The sequence below is a fragment of the Macrobrachium nipponense genome, chromosome 19, assembly GCF_015104395.2.
Source record: "Macrobrachium nipponense isolate FS-2020 chromosome 19, ASM1510439v2, whole genome shotgun sequence".
Taxonomy (NCBI): domain Eukaryota; kingdom Metazoa; phylum Arthropoda; class Malacostraca; order Decapoda; family Palaemonidae; genus Macrobrachium; species Macrobrachium nipponense.
The window spans coordinates 72,981,509-72,995,579 of record NC_061088.1 but is presented as its reverse complement, the minus strand read 5'-3'; the positions used below and the strand labels follow the sequence as shown (position 1 = coordinate 72,995,579).

Below are 14,071 nucleotides of genomic sequence, written 5' to 3'. Positions count from 1 at the left end.
TCCATTGTTTTTCTTAATACTTATTGCTTTTGAAAATGGATGTAACGTTAACGCTTCTTAATTCTTTCAGGTTGCCGAAATTACTGGAGTATGCGAAACTGCAAAAATTTATCAACTAGGTAACACAAAGACGAACAAAGGTCTTCGTTTAAAGTGAGTCATATACTAGTCTTATTTTTGGATGGATTAACTACTTTTGTACATGCAACTTCCCCGGCAGATATATACTTAGCTATAGTCTCCGACGTCCCGACAGAATTCAAAATTTGCGGCACATGCAACAGGTAGGTCAGGTGATCTGCCATTCCCGCCGCTGGGTGGTGGGACTAGGAACCATTCCCGTTTTCTAATCAGATTTTCTCTGTCGCTGGTTCCGACAACATCTGTTGTTGGTTCCTCCTGCTAAAATTTTCTTCTCGCTTGCTGAGGATCTTTTTTGGATTGACATTTGGTGACGTATTTGATCTTTGGCCTGGCATACGCTTTTTGTGGACTGTTTTTGGATTTGGATAGGATTTTTCTTTCAGTATGTCTGACATTAGTGTTGCACCTTTGTTTAGAGTGTGTGTGAGAGAGGAGTGTAAGGTGAGGCTACCGAAAGCTTCGGTAGACCGTCACACTGTTTGTACGAGGTTTAGGGGGAATGAATATGCTTTAAATAACACCTGTGGCGAATGTGAGAGTTTGACTGAACAGGAATGGAAGAATTTGAATGCATACATCAGAAAGTTGGAGAAGGGTAGAGCTAGGAAGGCTTCCGCTAGAAGTTCTAGTAGGTCTTGCTCTTTCGATCCTGAAATAGAACCTAACAGTAATGTAGTTTCTCCTGCTTCTACTCTGACTTCAGCCCCTTCTCCCTGCATCGAACCTAAGGATTCGTCTTCGGAGATGGCAGCTATGAAGGCCTCCATCCGTAAGATGGTCGCAACTGCGTGCGATGGAAGCTAAAGGTAAGAGTGACAGTGATGTGTGCAGTGTCCCCAGTGCAGTGGAGGGGGCGTCTGACCGGCTCCGCATATCTCCTAGGCCTAGACACTTCCAAACTCCCAGGACCAGGGGAGGAGGAATGTCGACAGCCACAAGGAGGATGTAGAGCATCCCTAACGGTCAGGCGTCCCTTTGGCAGATCCTGTTGATGCGTCCCAGGCTGCCTCGGATCGCCACAATAAAGGCATCCTAAGAATGTGTTTTTCGGCTTCAGATTCGTCTTCGCCCAGACGCGGTTGGAGTTCGGCTTCGAAGTCTCGCCCCTTGAAGAGAGCCTGGAAATCGCCTAGAGGAGACGCCTTGGATTCCAGCCCGGAGTGCTTCCCAGAGGATTCTCCTTCAGACAACAAGAGAGCCCAAGGATCCCCCTCGTCCTCTCCGGAAGGAGTTCAGGCTTCTACTCGTCTGCTCTCGTAGGCTCCTTTTCCAAAGCGTCTTCCCGCAGGAAGGACGTCTCTCTTCCCATCAAGAGCTCTTGTAAGCGTTCTTCGTCAAGCTTACTCCCTTCCAGCAGCAGGCGCTCCTCTCCTCCCCAGTTAAGATCTTGACTTCGAGTAGGCGCTCTACTCTTGACAGGAGATCCTCTCCTAGCAGGCGCTCTTCTCCTGGTAGGCGTTTCTCATCCAGGCGCCCTCTGTCAGAAGGAGAATCCTCCCCTTCCAGGATCCCAACGCATCATAGGCGCTCTTCTCCGCACATCAGGCGCTCGTCGTCTAGCAAGCTCCTCTCCTCTGACAGGCGCCAGGATCCCAGCAGGATCCCATCTCCTGCTAGGCGCTCTTCGGTGTACAGAAGCTCCTCTCCTGACAGGCGCCAGGATCCCAGCAGGATCCCATCTCCTGCTAGGCGCTCTTCAGTATACAGAAGCGCCTCTCCTGACAGGCGCCAGGATCCCAGCAGGATCTTTTCTCCTGCTAGGCGCTCTCCAGTAGACAGAAGCGTCTCACCGGACAGGCGCCAGATTAGTGACAGGCGCCAGACTAGCAGCAAGCGCCCTACTCCTGCCAGGCGCTCTTCAGTTGATAGAAGTGCTTCTCCTTCGCAGAGTTCCTCCCCTAGGAAGCGCTCTTCTCCTGCGGTTGTGTTGGAAGAGCTTTCTGAAGACGAATCCCCTAAGGACGCGGGAATTTCAGATTACAAGAGGCTTGCAACTCTTCTTCTCCAGGTGTTTGGAGACTCTCTTTGCCCTGCTGACCCTCCTTCTCCAGGGTCTTTGCTTTCTAGCACCAGGTCTCCCAGATCCTCCTCCTTTGTCAAGATGCGCCCTACTCTTTCTATGAAGAAGGCATTTAATGGCTTCGGGGAGTGGCTTCAGTCGAAGAAAGAAGATGGGAAAACTGTCTTTTCCTGCCCTCCTTCCAAGCTGTCAGGGAAGCCGGGAATGTGGTATGACACCAAGGAGCCGATGGGATTGGGAATTCCCTCATCGGCAGATGCAGATTTTTCGTCTCTCGTCGACTCTTCCAGGAGGCGATCTCTACTTTCGGCGAAGGCTACTTGGGGGATATGTGAGATGGATCATCTTCTCAAGGGTCTTTTTTGCACTTTGGAAGTGTTCAACTTTATGGATTGGGCCCTTGGAGCTCTGGCTAAGAGGGTGCAAGACCCCGACTTCATCAGCATGGAGGAATTGTCTAGCGTCCTGGCCTGCCTAGATAAAGCAGTAATGGACAGCTCTACTGAGATTGCTTCTCTCTTCAGTTCGGGCATTTTGAAGAAGAGGTCTGTGTACAGCTCCTTCCTGACGAAGTCGGTGTCTCCTCTCCAGAGGTCCTCTTTGTTGTACTCTCCCCTGTCAAGCCACCTTTTCCCCCAAGAAACTGTGAAGGATATCTCTCGGTCCTTATCTGAGAAGGCTACACAGGATCTTCTTACTCAATCGGCCAAGAGATTGAGACCTGCAGTCCCTGTGACCAAGAAGGAGAAGTTGCCCTTTCAGCAGCCTTTTCGAGGGAGCTCTAGAGTCTCTCAGGAGCCGAAGACCTGAGAGGAGAGGAAGATCTTCCAGACAACCTTTCAGCAAAGCCAAGTGAAGGGCGAGTCCTCCAGACCGCAGTAGATGCCAGATTGCTGAAGTTTGCCAAAGTCTGGGCACAGAGAGGGGAGGACGACTGGTCCCTCTCGATCCTCGAGAGAGGTTACCTAATCCCCTTCAGGGAGAAGCCTCCCTTGACAACAACTCCGAGGGAGTTGTCGGCAAGATACAAGGATCCTGTCAAGAGCCAAGCACTTCTTCAATTAGTGGAACAGATACTGGAAAAAGAAGCCATAGAACCGGTACAAGAGCTCCATTCCCCAAGTTTTTACAATCGGCTGTTTCTGGTGCCGAAAGCTTCTGGGGGATGGAGGCCGGTTTTGGACGTCAGCGCTCTGAACTTCTTCGTAATAAAGAAGTAGTTCTCGATGGAGACAACTTCCTCTGTTCTTTTTGCGCTTCGTCCAGGGGACTGGATGGTGTCCCTGGACCTTCAAGATGCTTATTTCCATGTGCCAATTCATCCGTCTTCCAGGAAATACCTCAGGTTCATGGTTCGAGGAAGAGTGTTCCAGTTTCGGGCTCTGTGCTTCGGGCTTTCGACGGCCCCTCAAGTGTTCATGGGCCTAATGAGGAATGTAGCTCATTGGCTGCACTTGGAGGGCGTAAGGATCTCCTTGTATCTAGACAACTGGTTGATATGTGCTCAGACAAGGATCGCTGTCTGGAGGACTTGTCACTCACATTGGATATGACCCAGTCCCTAGGACTCTTAGTAAACCTCGAGAAGTCCCAATTGATTCCCCAGCAAAGCATTGTCTATCTGGGGATTCTGATGGATTTCGGGGGGTTTTCAAGCATTTCCATCCCAGGAAAGAAGAGAACGATGCTTGCAGAAAGTGGCAGCCTTCCTAGAGAAAGAACATTGTTCCACGAGGGACTGGATGAGTCTTCTGGGGACCCTTTCCTCGCTGGAATAGTTAGTTTCTTTAGGAAGGCTGCACCTAAGACCCCTTCAGTTTTACTTGAGGGAGAAATGGGATCAGAGGTCCCAAGATCTGGCGGACTCCTTCCATCTATCGGATAGGATAAAGGAGGATCTCCGTTGGTGGTTGGACCCCCAGAAACTAAACCGAGGGTTGTCTCTCATTTACCGAGCCCTCTCCTAGTGTTATTTTCAGACGCCTCGGAGTTGGGATGGGGAGCAACGCTAGGCACGAGAGAAGTGTCAGGCACCTGGAGGGGTGTCCTGGCACATCAACAGAAAGGAGTTGGCAGCTGTTCATCTGGCTCTCATACACTTCGAATCGCAGGTCACAGGATCGGTGCTTCAAGTAAACGCCGACAACACTACAGGCCTGGCTTATATCAGGAAGCAGGGAGGAACATTCCTTCTCCCTGTACGAAACAGCAAAACAGTTGCTTCTCTGGGCGGAGGAAAGGAACATCACTCTCCTCACCAGGTTTGTGCAGGGGGAAAGGAATATCAGAGCAGATCTGCTAAGCAGAAGAGACCAAGTCCCTCCCACAGAGTGGACTCTCCATCCACAAGTGTGCGAAAAGCTGTGGATCCTATGGGGAATGCCAAATATAGATCTATTTGCAACCCATTGGAACACAAGACTGGAGAATTATTGCTCCCCGATTTCAGATCCAAGGGCAGTAGGAATAGACGGGCTTCTGCTGGACTGGTCGGGAATCGACGGGTATGCTTTTCCCCCATTCAAGATTGTAGGGGAAGTAGTAAGGAAGTTTGCCTCCTCAGAAGGAGCGAAGCTGACGCTGATCGCCCCTTTCTGGCCAGCTCAAGATTGGTTCACAGAGGTACTGGAATGGATGATGGATTTTCCCAGGTTGCTTCCACTCAGGAGCGATCTTCTCAGACAGCCTCACTTCGACAGATTCCACAAAAACCTCCCCGCTCTAAGTCTGACTGCCTTCAGACTATCGAAGGACTCGTCAGAGCGAGGGGTTTTTCATGCGAGGCTGCAAAGGCTATTGCAAGAGCCAGGAGATCCTCAACCTTGCGCGTCTACCAGTCAAAGTGGGAGGTGTTTAGGAGATGGAGCAAGGCTCAGAAAATATCCTCTTCCAGTACCTCTGTAACAGACATCGCCGATTTTCTCCTTTACTTGAGGGAGAAGTGCAAGCTTGCTGTCTCTACTATTAAAGGGTACAGGAGTATGCTGGCCGCTGTTTTCAGGCATAGAGGTCTGAATATTTCAGAAAACAGAGACCTTCACAATTTGATTAGGTCTTTTGAGACCTAAAACCTAGGCTTCTTGGAACCCCAGTTGGAATTTGGATGTGGTTCTCTAAGATTCTTGATGTCTAACAAGTTTGAACCTCCTCATACAGCCTCCTTCAGAGACCTAACCAGGAAGTCTTTGTTCCTTTTCGCTCTCGCTACAGCCAAAAGAGTAAGCGAGCTACAAGCTTTGGAAGGCAAGGTTGGGTTTAAGAAGGACTCAGCAATTTGCTCCTTCAAACCCCTTTTCTTGGCAAAAAATGAGAACCCTTCCAAACCATGGCCAAGAAGTTTTGAAGTTAAAGGATTTTCTTCGATTACAGGGCGAGAATTTGAGAGGACTCTTTGTCCAGTCAGAAGCCTCAAATTTTACCTTGAAAGGAAGGAACAACTAGGAGGTAATACGGAGAGTCTTTGGTGCTCGGTCAGGGATCCGAAGAGATCCATTTCAAAGAACGCCCAAGCTTTCTTCATTAAGGACGTTATTAAAGAGGCCCATCTATCCTGTGATGACGAGCACCTCAAGCTCCTAAGAGTGAAAGCACATGAGGTGAGAGCCATAGCGACTTCTTTGGCTTTTCACAAATCCTTGTCCCTCCAGGCTCTTGTCGAGTCTACCTACTGGAGGTGTAACTCAGTGTTCGCATCACATTATTTGAGAGAAGTGCGAGTTACATATGATAAGTGCTTTTCACTGGGAGCATACGTATCTGCGGATTCGGTGCTGGGACAGGGAGCTGAAGTTAATCCTATTTAGTTTAGTTTATTTAATGTATTTTAGCATTTTTGGTGTGTTTTTTATGGTTGATTGGAAGAGGGTATTGAAAGTTAACCCCTTTCAAATCGTAGCTCTAACAATGTTAGGATGCTCAGGTGGTCGGGATTGACTGTCGTGCTCCTTGATCTAGTTTATACCTAAAGCTCTGTCATGTAAGAGGGCTAGTCCCCATTGATATGATACAGGTTAAGGCTCTGTCATGTAAGTGGGTCAGCCCCCATTGACACTATCCAATAGATGGCTCTGTCATGTAAGCGGGTCAGCCCCCATTGACACGATCCAGATGGGCTATCAGTTATAGGTCTCCACCTCGCTGAAGCTCTTGAGGCAAGCAGACTCATAGACAATATCCTTGAAGTCTTCTGCCCATTCAGGTAAGAACCAAGGTTTTTTAATATCCTACAACATATGTTGTTTCCTGTTTTTAATTATTATTATTAGCTGTCTCTTACCCTCCACCAAGGGTGCCAATCAGCTAAGTATATATCTGCCGGGGAAGTTGCATGTACAAAAATGATATTGTTATGATACAATAAAGTTTTGTACATACTTACCCGGCAGATATATACGATTAATGGCTCACCCACCCTCCCCTCAGGAGACAGGTGGAAGAGAAAATGTGATTAAAAAACGGGAATGGTTCCTAGTCCCGCCACCCAGCGGCGGGAATGGCAGATGACCTGACCTACCTGTTGCGTGTGCCGCGAGTTTTGAATTCTGTCGGGATGTCGGAGACTATAGCTAAGTATATATCTGCCAGGTAAGTATGTACAAAACTTTATTGTATCATAACAATATCATATTTTCTAGTAATAATATTATCCTTTGCTACTTTGTTATAATTTTCACTAACTAGATATGTATATCTTTAGGATTCCAAACTCAATTAGACAATGAAGAAGGACAAATACAGTTAACCTTGTTACAGAGATATTTCTGATACATATTATAATAATGAAACTATTTCCAAGTGATGGGAAAAACTCATCTTAACTTCTCTTGAAAAGTAGTCATACTCCTTGTGTTCCTGATGCAAACAGACAACTAGTTGAGAAGCCGAGTCCAGAAATTGTCGGTAAGGAGATTGTGGATCAGTGGCTGAATTTTCAGCTGCTTTCCCTTTCTCTCTCTGGTAAATCACCCCTTAAATAACCTTTGCTTTTTAAGGAGAAATTAAAATTTTTGTTGTATGGAAACATTAAAAGATAGTTGGACCAGAAGTTGTAGAGGAGATGTTGTTTCAGACATGGGTCACAAGAGCGAGTGTTTCGTCTGGAGTTTGTTAGCAACAGTCCTTTTTCTGAATCCGAATACAATAAGTGGGTCGAAGACTGTGCGGCTCATGGCGCGGAGTTGCCATTAATGGAAACCGTTGACAAGAAGCAAAAAGATATTCAAGATCTGCTTTATTACCAGTTCAGTAATGATGATATAGAGAAGGTATGATTTATCCTTTATCATCAGTAACATTCTTTTGTATTTGGTGGTTTTTGGAATAGCATATGTATTGTAGATAGATATACATATGAGGCTCAAGCTTAGTCACTCATTATAAATGTTGTTTGTTCCGGTACGTATACAAACCCTCGGTCCTTTAACAATAGGAATATAACTTAGCGGCAGCTGAACCGGTCGTAAGCTTCGAACAAGGGGGTTCGGTAGTTAACTGCTTGTCCCGCAGTTGGCGGTCAGCTAGACTGCGAGGAGAGGATTCACTTTGCTTTCGGCCGCGCTGGTGGATGGACGTGTTGCTTCGCCCCTCTGCCTGCTTATCGTCGTATGCTTTGTGTGCTTCACTGCGTGAAGATTTTCTTTTTTGCATTTTCTCTTACTGTGTGTTTGTGCAAAAGGATATACATAAGTACGTGTGTTTTTTGTATTGATTCATACAGTGATTGTGAATTAGTGATGGAATCCTGAGAACCGGAGAGAGACACCCCCCCCCCCCCCCCCCCCCATCAGCCACAGATTGTGCCCTGGTGTGGACGGCCGTAAGTGTGGGGCCTTTCGGTCCTCTATCGAGGGCAACCCTCATGAGTATTTTACTCGGTGTAGAGGGCGAGAATGCTCTTGCACCAAGACGTGAAGTTTGTGTTTCTTGGTCGGAGGAGCAGTGGGAGCGCTATGGGGGGAGGAAGAAGCTGCGTAAGCTGGCCAGGGAGTTGTCAGAGGATTCTCTTATTGCTTTTCTGGTCACGGACATGTCGTCTTCTTTCTTCCCCCCATCTCAGCTCCCTTGTATGGCTCCTTCCCCTTTGGAGGAGGTATTTCGTTCCTTCTCCTCGCTTGATCAGTCGAGCGTGGAGGTGGGCCGAGGTACCCCAACATCCAGCTGCATTCGGGGTCTTCTGTTCGCTCGGGGTAGGATCTGTCCCACCCCCACCCCCCGGGCAAGGGGTAAACCCCCCCCCCTGACGTAAACCACGACTTATTTTCTGCTTCCATCAGGTTTGCTTGCCACGGGTGACGATCTCGGCCGGGCCTGGTACTCGCTGGGGCTCCATGGGACGCCGATGCTTCAGGGGCTGCTGAGTCACCTGGTGAGGGGGCTATGCTGGTGACCCACGGCCCAATCACTACGACTACCACGACGGTGTCCACACCTAGCTACGCTGCTTCGCCACAGCTGGTGTACACACAGCACGTAGCTACGGTGACCCCGACAGCCGCTGTGCAGACGCTGCTGCCAGAGGGGAGGATGCCCTCTGTGACGCTGCCACCTGGTTTCGCCGCTCTTGCCGCAGCCCCTGACTTCCGGTACCCTAAGAGCTCTCCCCTGGACCTGCCTCCCGTGCATAGGATGCTGCTAGTTCCTGCCCTGCCTCCTGCTCCTGACTACGCTGCCGCTCCAGTTCCTGTACCAGTTCCTGCCGCTGTCGTTCCTGCCCGTGGTGTTGCTGCTCCCACCCCAGGTCCTTCCGGACAGGTGCAGTCGGGCCCTGTTGCTTCGGCAACTGGCCTGGCTCCGTCCTGGATGGAAGACCTGATGAAGGTCCTAAGAAAGCTGACGAAGAAGAGGAAGGTGTCGTCGTTGTCTTCGTCTTTTTCGTTGTCGTCTGCCGCCGCTTCCCATTCGACTTCTAAGGCCCCACAGCCAAAGAAGAAGGTCACCCCCTCCCCCCCAAGAAGGCTCGCTCTGAGACTTTTAAGGATCCTTCCCACGCCGGTTGGAAGGTTGGGGCTTCCGCTGGCCCTCCTGTTCCTCTGGGAACGGGGCCCGTCTCTCCTTCCGCAAGGAAGAAAAAGACGGGGACTGGAGGAGCACCGGCTATAACCGGAACCTCCTCGCCTGGCGCCAGAGGTTCTGCCTCGGCGCCAGGTACCGTCTCGGCCTCTCGTTCTTGAGAGGTACCGAGTGTACGGTCGCCCATGGGTGACCGTGCAGCCAAGAACCAGGCAACCGAGTCCTCTCGGCGCCAGGATCTAGGCACGGGGCGGAAGACTGGTGGGAGTCATCCAGGTGACTCCCACCAGGTCAGCGATCGCTCTCGTGGCGAGCCACTGGTACCCAGGGTTGACGCGACAGTCCCAGACCGTCCGCGGGTTGAGGCAAGGAAGCGGTCCCCTCGGTTGCCTGAACCAGCCTTGGCTGGTCCAAGCAGCGTGACACGCCGTGAGGACAGGCCTCGCTCCCACCACGACAGTGGACTCTGCAGGTCCCCTGACCGCCGCTCCTACCGGGACCGGGCAGAGAGGGGGACCAGCAGCTGCTCTTCTGACGCTCTGGACCATCGCCGCTGTTCTCGGTCCAGCCGCTCTCCCAGGGAGAGCTGCTCGACTAGGCCTGCAGCTCGATCGCCACCACGGGTTGGCGATCGCCTGCAGCCCTCTCAGCACACCGGTTCTGCCAGTGGGTGGGGGGGGAGCGTCAGGTCTTCCTTTCCTATCCCTTCAACTTCCTCGGGCTACACCAGGAAGAGTGAGGCGATCAGGAGTGATCGCGAGGGGCGCGCTCCTCGTGATCCCACTATGACGCCCTACGAACCTGGCACGGTCCTCGGACTGACCAGATCGTATGCGCAAGTGGCAGGAGGGGACCATGAGGGGTCTGTTGTGGTTCCTCCTGTGGAAGGAGGAGGTTCACGGGAGGCGTTCTCGCTGGACGGGCTTGACGGCCCGTCTCCGCAGGATGCAGTCACTCCCGAGATCCAGTGGTCGTTTTCAGAGGTTATTGCGCTGATTCGTCAGCACAACGACCTCGGGGAAGGATCGCCGCTTCCACCTTCCGAATCCACATTGGGTTTGGAGTCCTTCTGGGGTCCCAAAAAGGAACCCAGGACAACGGTGGGTCTGCCACGATCAGCCTTGGCTGACAGTGTGCTGAGCCAGGTGGACGCTCTTTTCTCCGGACAGGAGGGTTCGCTTCGGTCCGGTAGGTCATCCAAGCTCCTTCCCCCACCTCTACCACGACAGAGGAGATTCTACGTGCCTTCGGAAGATCCTCTGCTGCCCAAACAGGTTAACCTGGAGCTAGCTAGGCTAACTCCGACGGTGTCTCTGCAGCAGCTCCTGTCGGAGAACCTCTGGTTCTCGCAGCAAGAGGCACTTGCCTTGGAATCTACCGCAATGGCAGCATTCCAAGCAGTCTCCTGGATCAACCTGTGATCCCTCACAGTGTCGAAAGCCGCGGCCTCATTGGGGAACATCACTCCTGAAGGGGACCCGGCTTTTGTGAGACTGCCAGTCTGGAGGTAGGGCCATCTCCTACCTGGCCCACCAGATGGCTAACCTGTGGGCCAACCTGGTTCTTCGGCGTAGGGTCGCTGTTCTCACCTGAGTGACCAGGGCAGCTGGGCGAGAAGCGGCCTTGGGTCTTCGCAACGGACCAGTGCGGAGTTCCTCCTCTCCCTTTCCCTGAGAGGTGGTGGACGCTGCGGTGGAACAATGGTGCACTGACGACAGTGACTGTCTTGTCCACCAGGCAGTCTCGAAGGTGGCTGGGCAACCTCGAGCGACTGCGGCTAAGCCCGCCACCCTCAAGCGACTGCGGCTAAGCCCAAGAGTTTAGCTAGCGCTTCCTCTGCGGCCAAGACTATTGCTTCGTCGAAGCCCAGAGGAAAGACTCTGGTAGAAGCCATGCTGAGCAAATGTGCTGTGGAGATTGTAAGGGATCAGTCGCCGGGCTTCTACAGTCGACTTTTCCTGGTGGAGAAGGCCTTGGGGGCTGGTGCCCGGTGATAGATCTCTCTCCTTGAACGATTCATTCGCCAGACTCGGTTCACGATGGAAACGGCACGATCAGTGCTCGATTCCATCAGGGAGAACGACTTCATGCTTTCTGTGGATCTGAAGGACGCGTATTTCCAGATACCCATCCATCAATCCTCTAGGAAGTACCTCTGCTTCATCCTCGACGGGACGGGGTACCAATTCAGGGCACTTTGTTTCGGTCTCTCAACTGCCCCACAGGTGTTCACGCGAGTGTTCACGCTGGTGTCGGCTTGGGCCCACTCTGTAGGGATACGTCTTCTGAGGTATCTCGACGATCGGTTAGTCCTGGCTACAGGACAGGGATTGACTCCTCGAATTCTGCCCGCGATCTGGGGATCGTAGTGAATTTCGAGAAGTCAGATCTCGAGCCCAAGCAGGGGATAAAGTACCTGGTCATGCTGATCGACACGGTAGCAGGGCGAGTCTTCCCCACAGATTCGTGGATCAGCAGGTTCAGGGAGGCAGCAAGACAGTTCCTGTCTCGACAGGAGCAGCCAGCTCAGCATTGGCAGGTCATGATCAGTCACCTGTCGTCTCTCGAGAAGTTAGTACCTCACGGACGTCTTCACCTGCGGTCTCTTCAATGGAGACTAAAGGAGTGTTGGTCACAGGCAAGAGACCCGCCTTTCATCCCCATGTCCCTCATGGAGGAGGTGAGGCTGGACGACGTAAACCTCGTAAGAGGAGTGCTTCTTCTCTCTCTCTCTCTCTCTCTCTCTCTCTCTCTCTCTCTCTCTCTCTCTCTCTCTCTCTCTCTCTCTCTCTCCCCCCCCGAGATGTTGCTGTTTTCAGATGCATCGACTGAGGGATGGGGCGCACACCTGGAGGAGTTGCTGGCTACGGGTGTGTGGGATCATCGCGACAAGCACCTTCACATCAGCATCCTGGAGCTCAAAGCAGCGTTCTTTGCTCTCCAAGAGTTCCAAGATCGCCTGGTGGGACACTCAGTGGTGTTGATGAGCGACAACACCACGGTAGTGGCGTACGTCAACAAACGGGGCCCTAGTGTCCCTCCTGTTGCATCAGTTGACGTTGCAGGTGCACGAGTGGGCCATGGCTCACTCGGTAGACCTGTCAGCCTGCTACATTCCAGGCAAGAGGAATGTAGTAGCAGACAAGCTCAGCCGTCGGGATCAGGTGATAGGAACCGAGTGGTCCCTTCACCCAGACGTGGCAAAAAGGCTCTTCAACCTGTGGGGGCGTCCAGTCGTAGACCTGTTCGCCACCTGGCACAACAGAAAACTTCAGGTTTTCTACTCAGTTGTGCCGGACCCATGGGCAGCTGCAGAGGACACACTTCAACACCCGTGGGACAACCTCGTTGTTTACGCCTTTCCCTCGTTCTGTCTGATTCGCAAGGTGATCAGCAGGGCACTGATCACCTCGAATCTTCGGATGATCCTGGTGGCACCCAAATGGCTCCAACCTGTTTGGTACCCGGACCTGCTGGCTCTGCCCGCCAAAGCACCGAGGGAGATTCCCCCCTGGCGCAACCTCCTGTGCCAGCCACACGTAGAACAGTACCACTGGTCCGTCGAGTCCCTGTGTCTTCACGGCTGGCTGTTATCCACCATCTATTGCGAGCGAGAGGCTTTTCTCGCAGCACAGCAACAGAGATGGCTGGATACCTCAGACAGTCCTCTGCAGCTGTATACCAGGGGAAGTGGTCCATCTTCTGTGGTTGGTGTCGTGGACGGGGTCTCTCTCCTCTCAGGTAGCGGATTTCCTCGTTTTCCTTTGCTGAGAGAAGCTCTTCTCCATCTCTGCAGTTAAAGGATACAGAGCAGCCCTGGCCCTAGTCCTTAAACTGCGAGGTGTGGATATCTCTTCTTCCTTTGAGATCTCCCTCTGATGAAGAGCTTCGAGAGGTCTTGCCCACCCAGGGAACTCAGGCCCCCGGGGTGGGATGTGACTCTCGTCCTTAGGAGTTTGACTCGCAGACCCTTCAAGCCACTCCGAGAGTCCTCAGACAGGGATCTGACCCTCAACACCCTCTTCTTGCTGGCCCTGGCATCGGCGAAGAGAGTAGGGGAACTTCATGGTCTTTCCTTCAACGTCAAGCATTCCAGGGGATGGGGATCCATGACGCTCGGTTTTATCCCGAACTTCGTAGCGAAGACTCAGAATCCTTCGGTCCCTGATGACCAGTTTGAGTCTTTCACGATCCCCTCCCTGAAGGACTTTACTGATGATGATGTGGATGAGATGCTGCTCTGTCCTGTGAGGGCGCTACGGCGCTATCTGAAGAGAACTCGACACCTCAGGCCTGAGTGTCGACGCCTCTTCGTTATCACCGGGGTTACCAAGAAGTAAGTTTCCAAGGACACTCTTTCTCTCTGGCTACGTGAGGTGATCAGGAGGGCGTACGACGCGGATGGTAGTGACGACACCCGTACCCTTCGTCCGAGAGCCCACGAAGTCAGAGGTATTGGTACAACCCTTGCGTTCCGCAAGAACTTCTCCCTGGCGCAGGTTCTGAAGGCAGGGGTTTGAGCTAACCAGACCACCTTTACTTCCTTCTACCTTCAGGATATTACCCACAGGTCCTTGAACACTTTTTCCTTGGGACCCGTGGTGGCTGCTCAACAAGTTGTGTAGTCTACCCAGCACCCGAGCGGACAGAACAGCAACGCATCCTTGTGTGACTGCATGAATGGACAAGTGAAAGAGAGTGTGACTGGCTTCTCTTCCTCCTCTACCTGTGGGCAGAGGGCCGTGGTCGTCACTACGCTGAACAGGAGGCCGATGCAGGTAAGCTACACAACCGAGCTCCATCCTATCCCTTTCATTAGGGATAGGAGTTTTTATCCACCATTCCCCAACAAGGGGGGGAGTGGAAGCCAACAAGAGACAAACCCATGACTTCATCTTG

General features: G+C 51.9%; 1 protein-coding gene across 2 annotated transcripts in view; it reads left to right on the top strand.

Annotated features, from left to right (window-relative positions):
* The window catches only part of LOC135218198 (RNA polymerase-associated protein RTF1 homolog), a 122,247-nt gene that overhangs the window by 81,916 nt on the left and 26,260 nt on the right, over positions 1-14,071 (top strand). For both annotated transcript variants that reach the window (XM_064254360.1, XM_064254353.1), the window contains 2 exons: positions 71-153; positions 7,233-7,428. In XM_064254360.1, the coding sequence (XP_064110430.1) occupies positions 71-153; positions 7,233-7,428 (279 nt within the window). The remainder of the gene's footprint in view (positions 1-70; positions 154-7,232; positions 7,429-14,071) is intronic.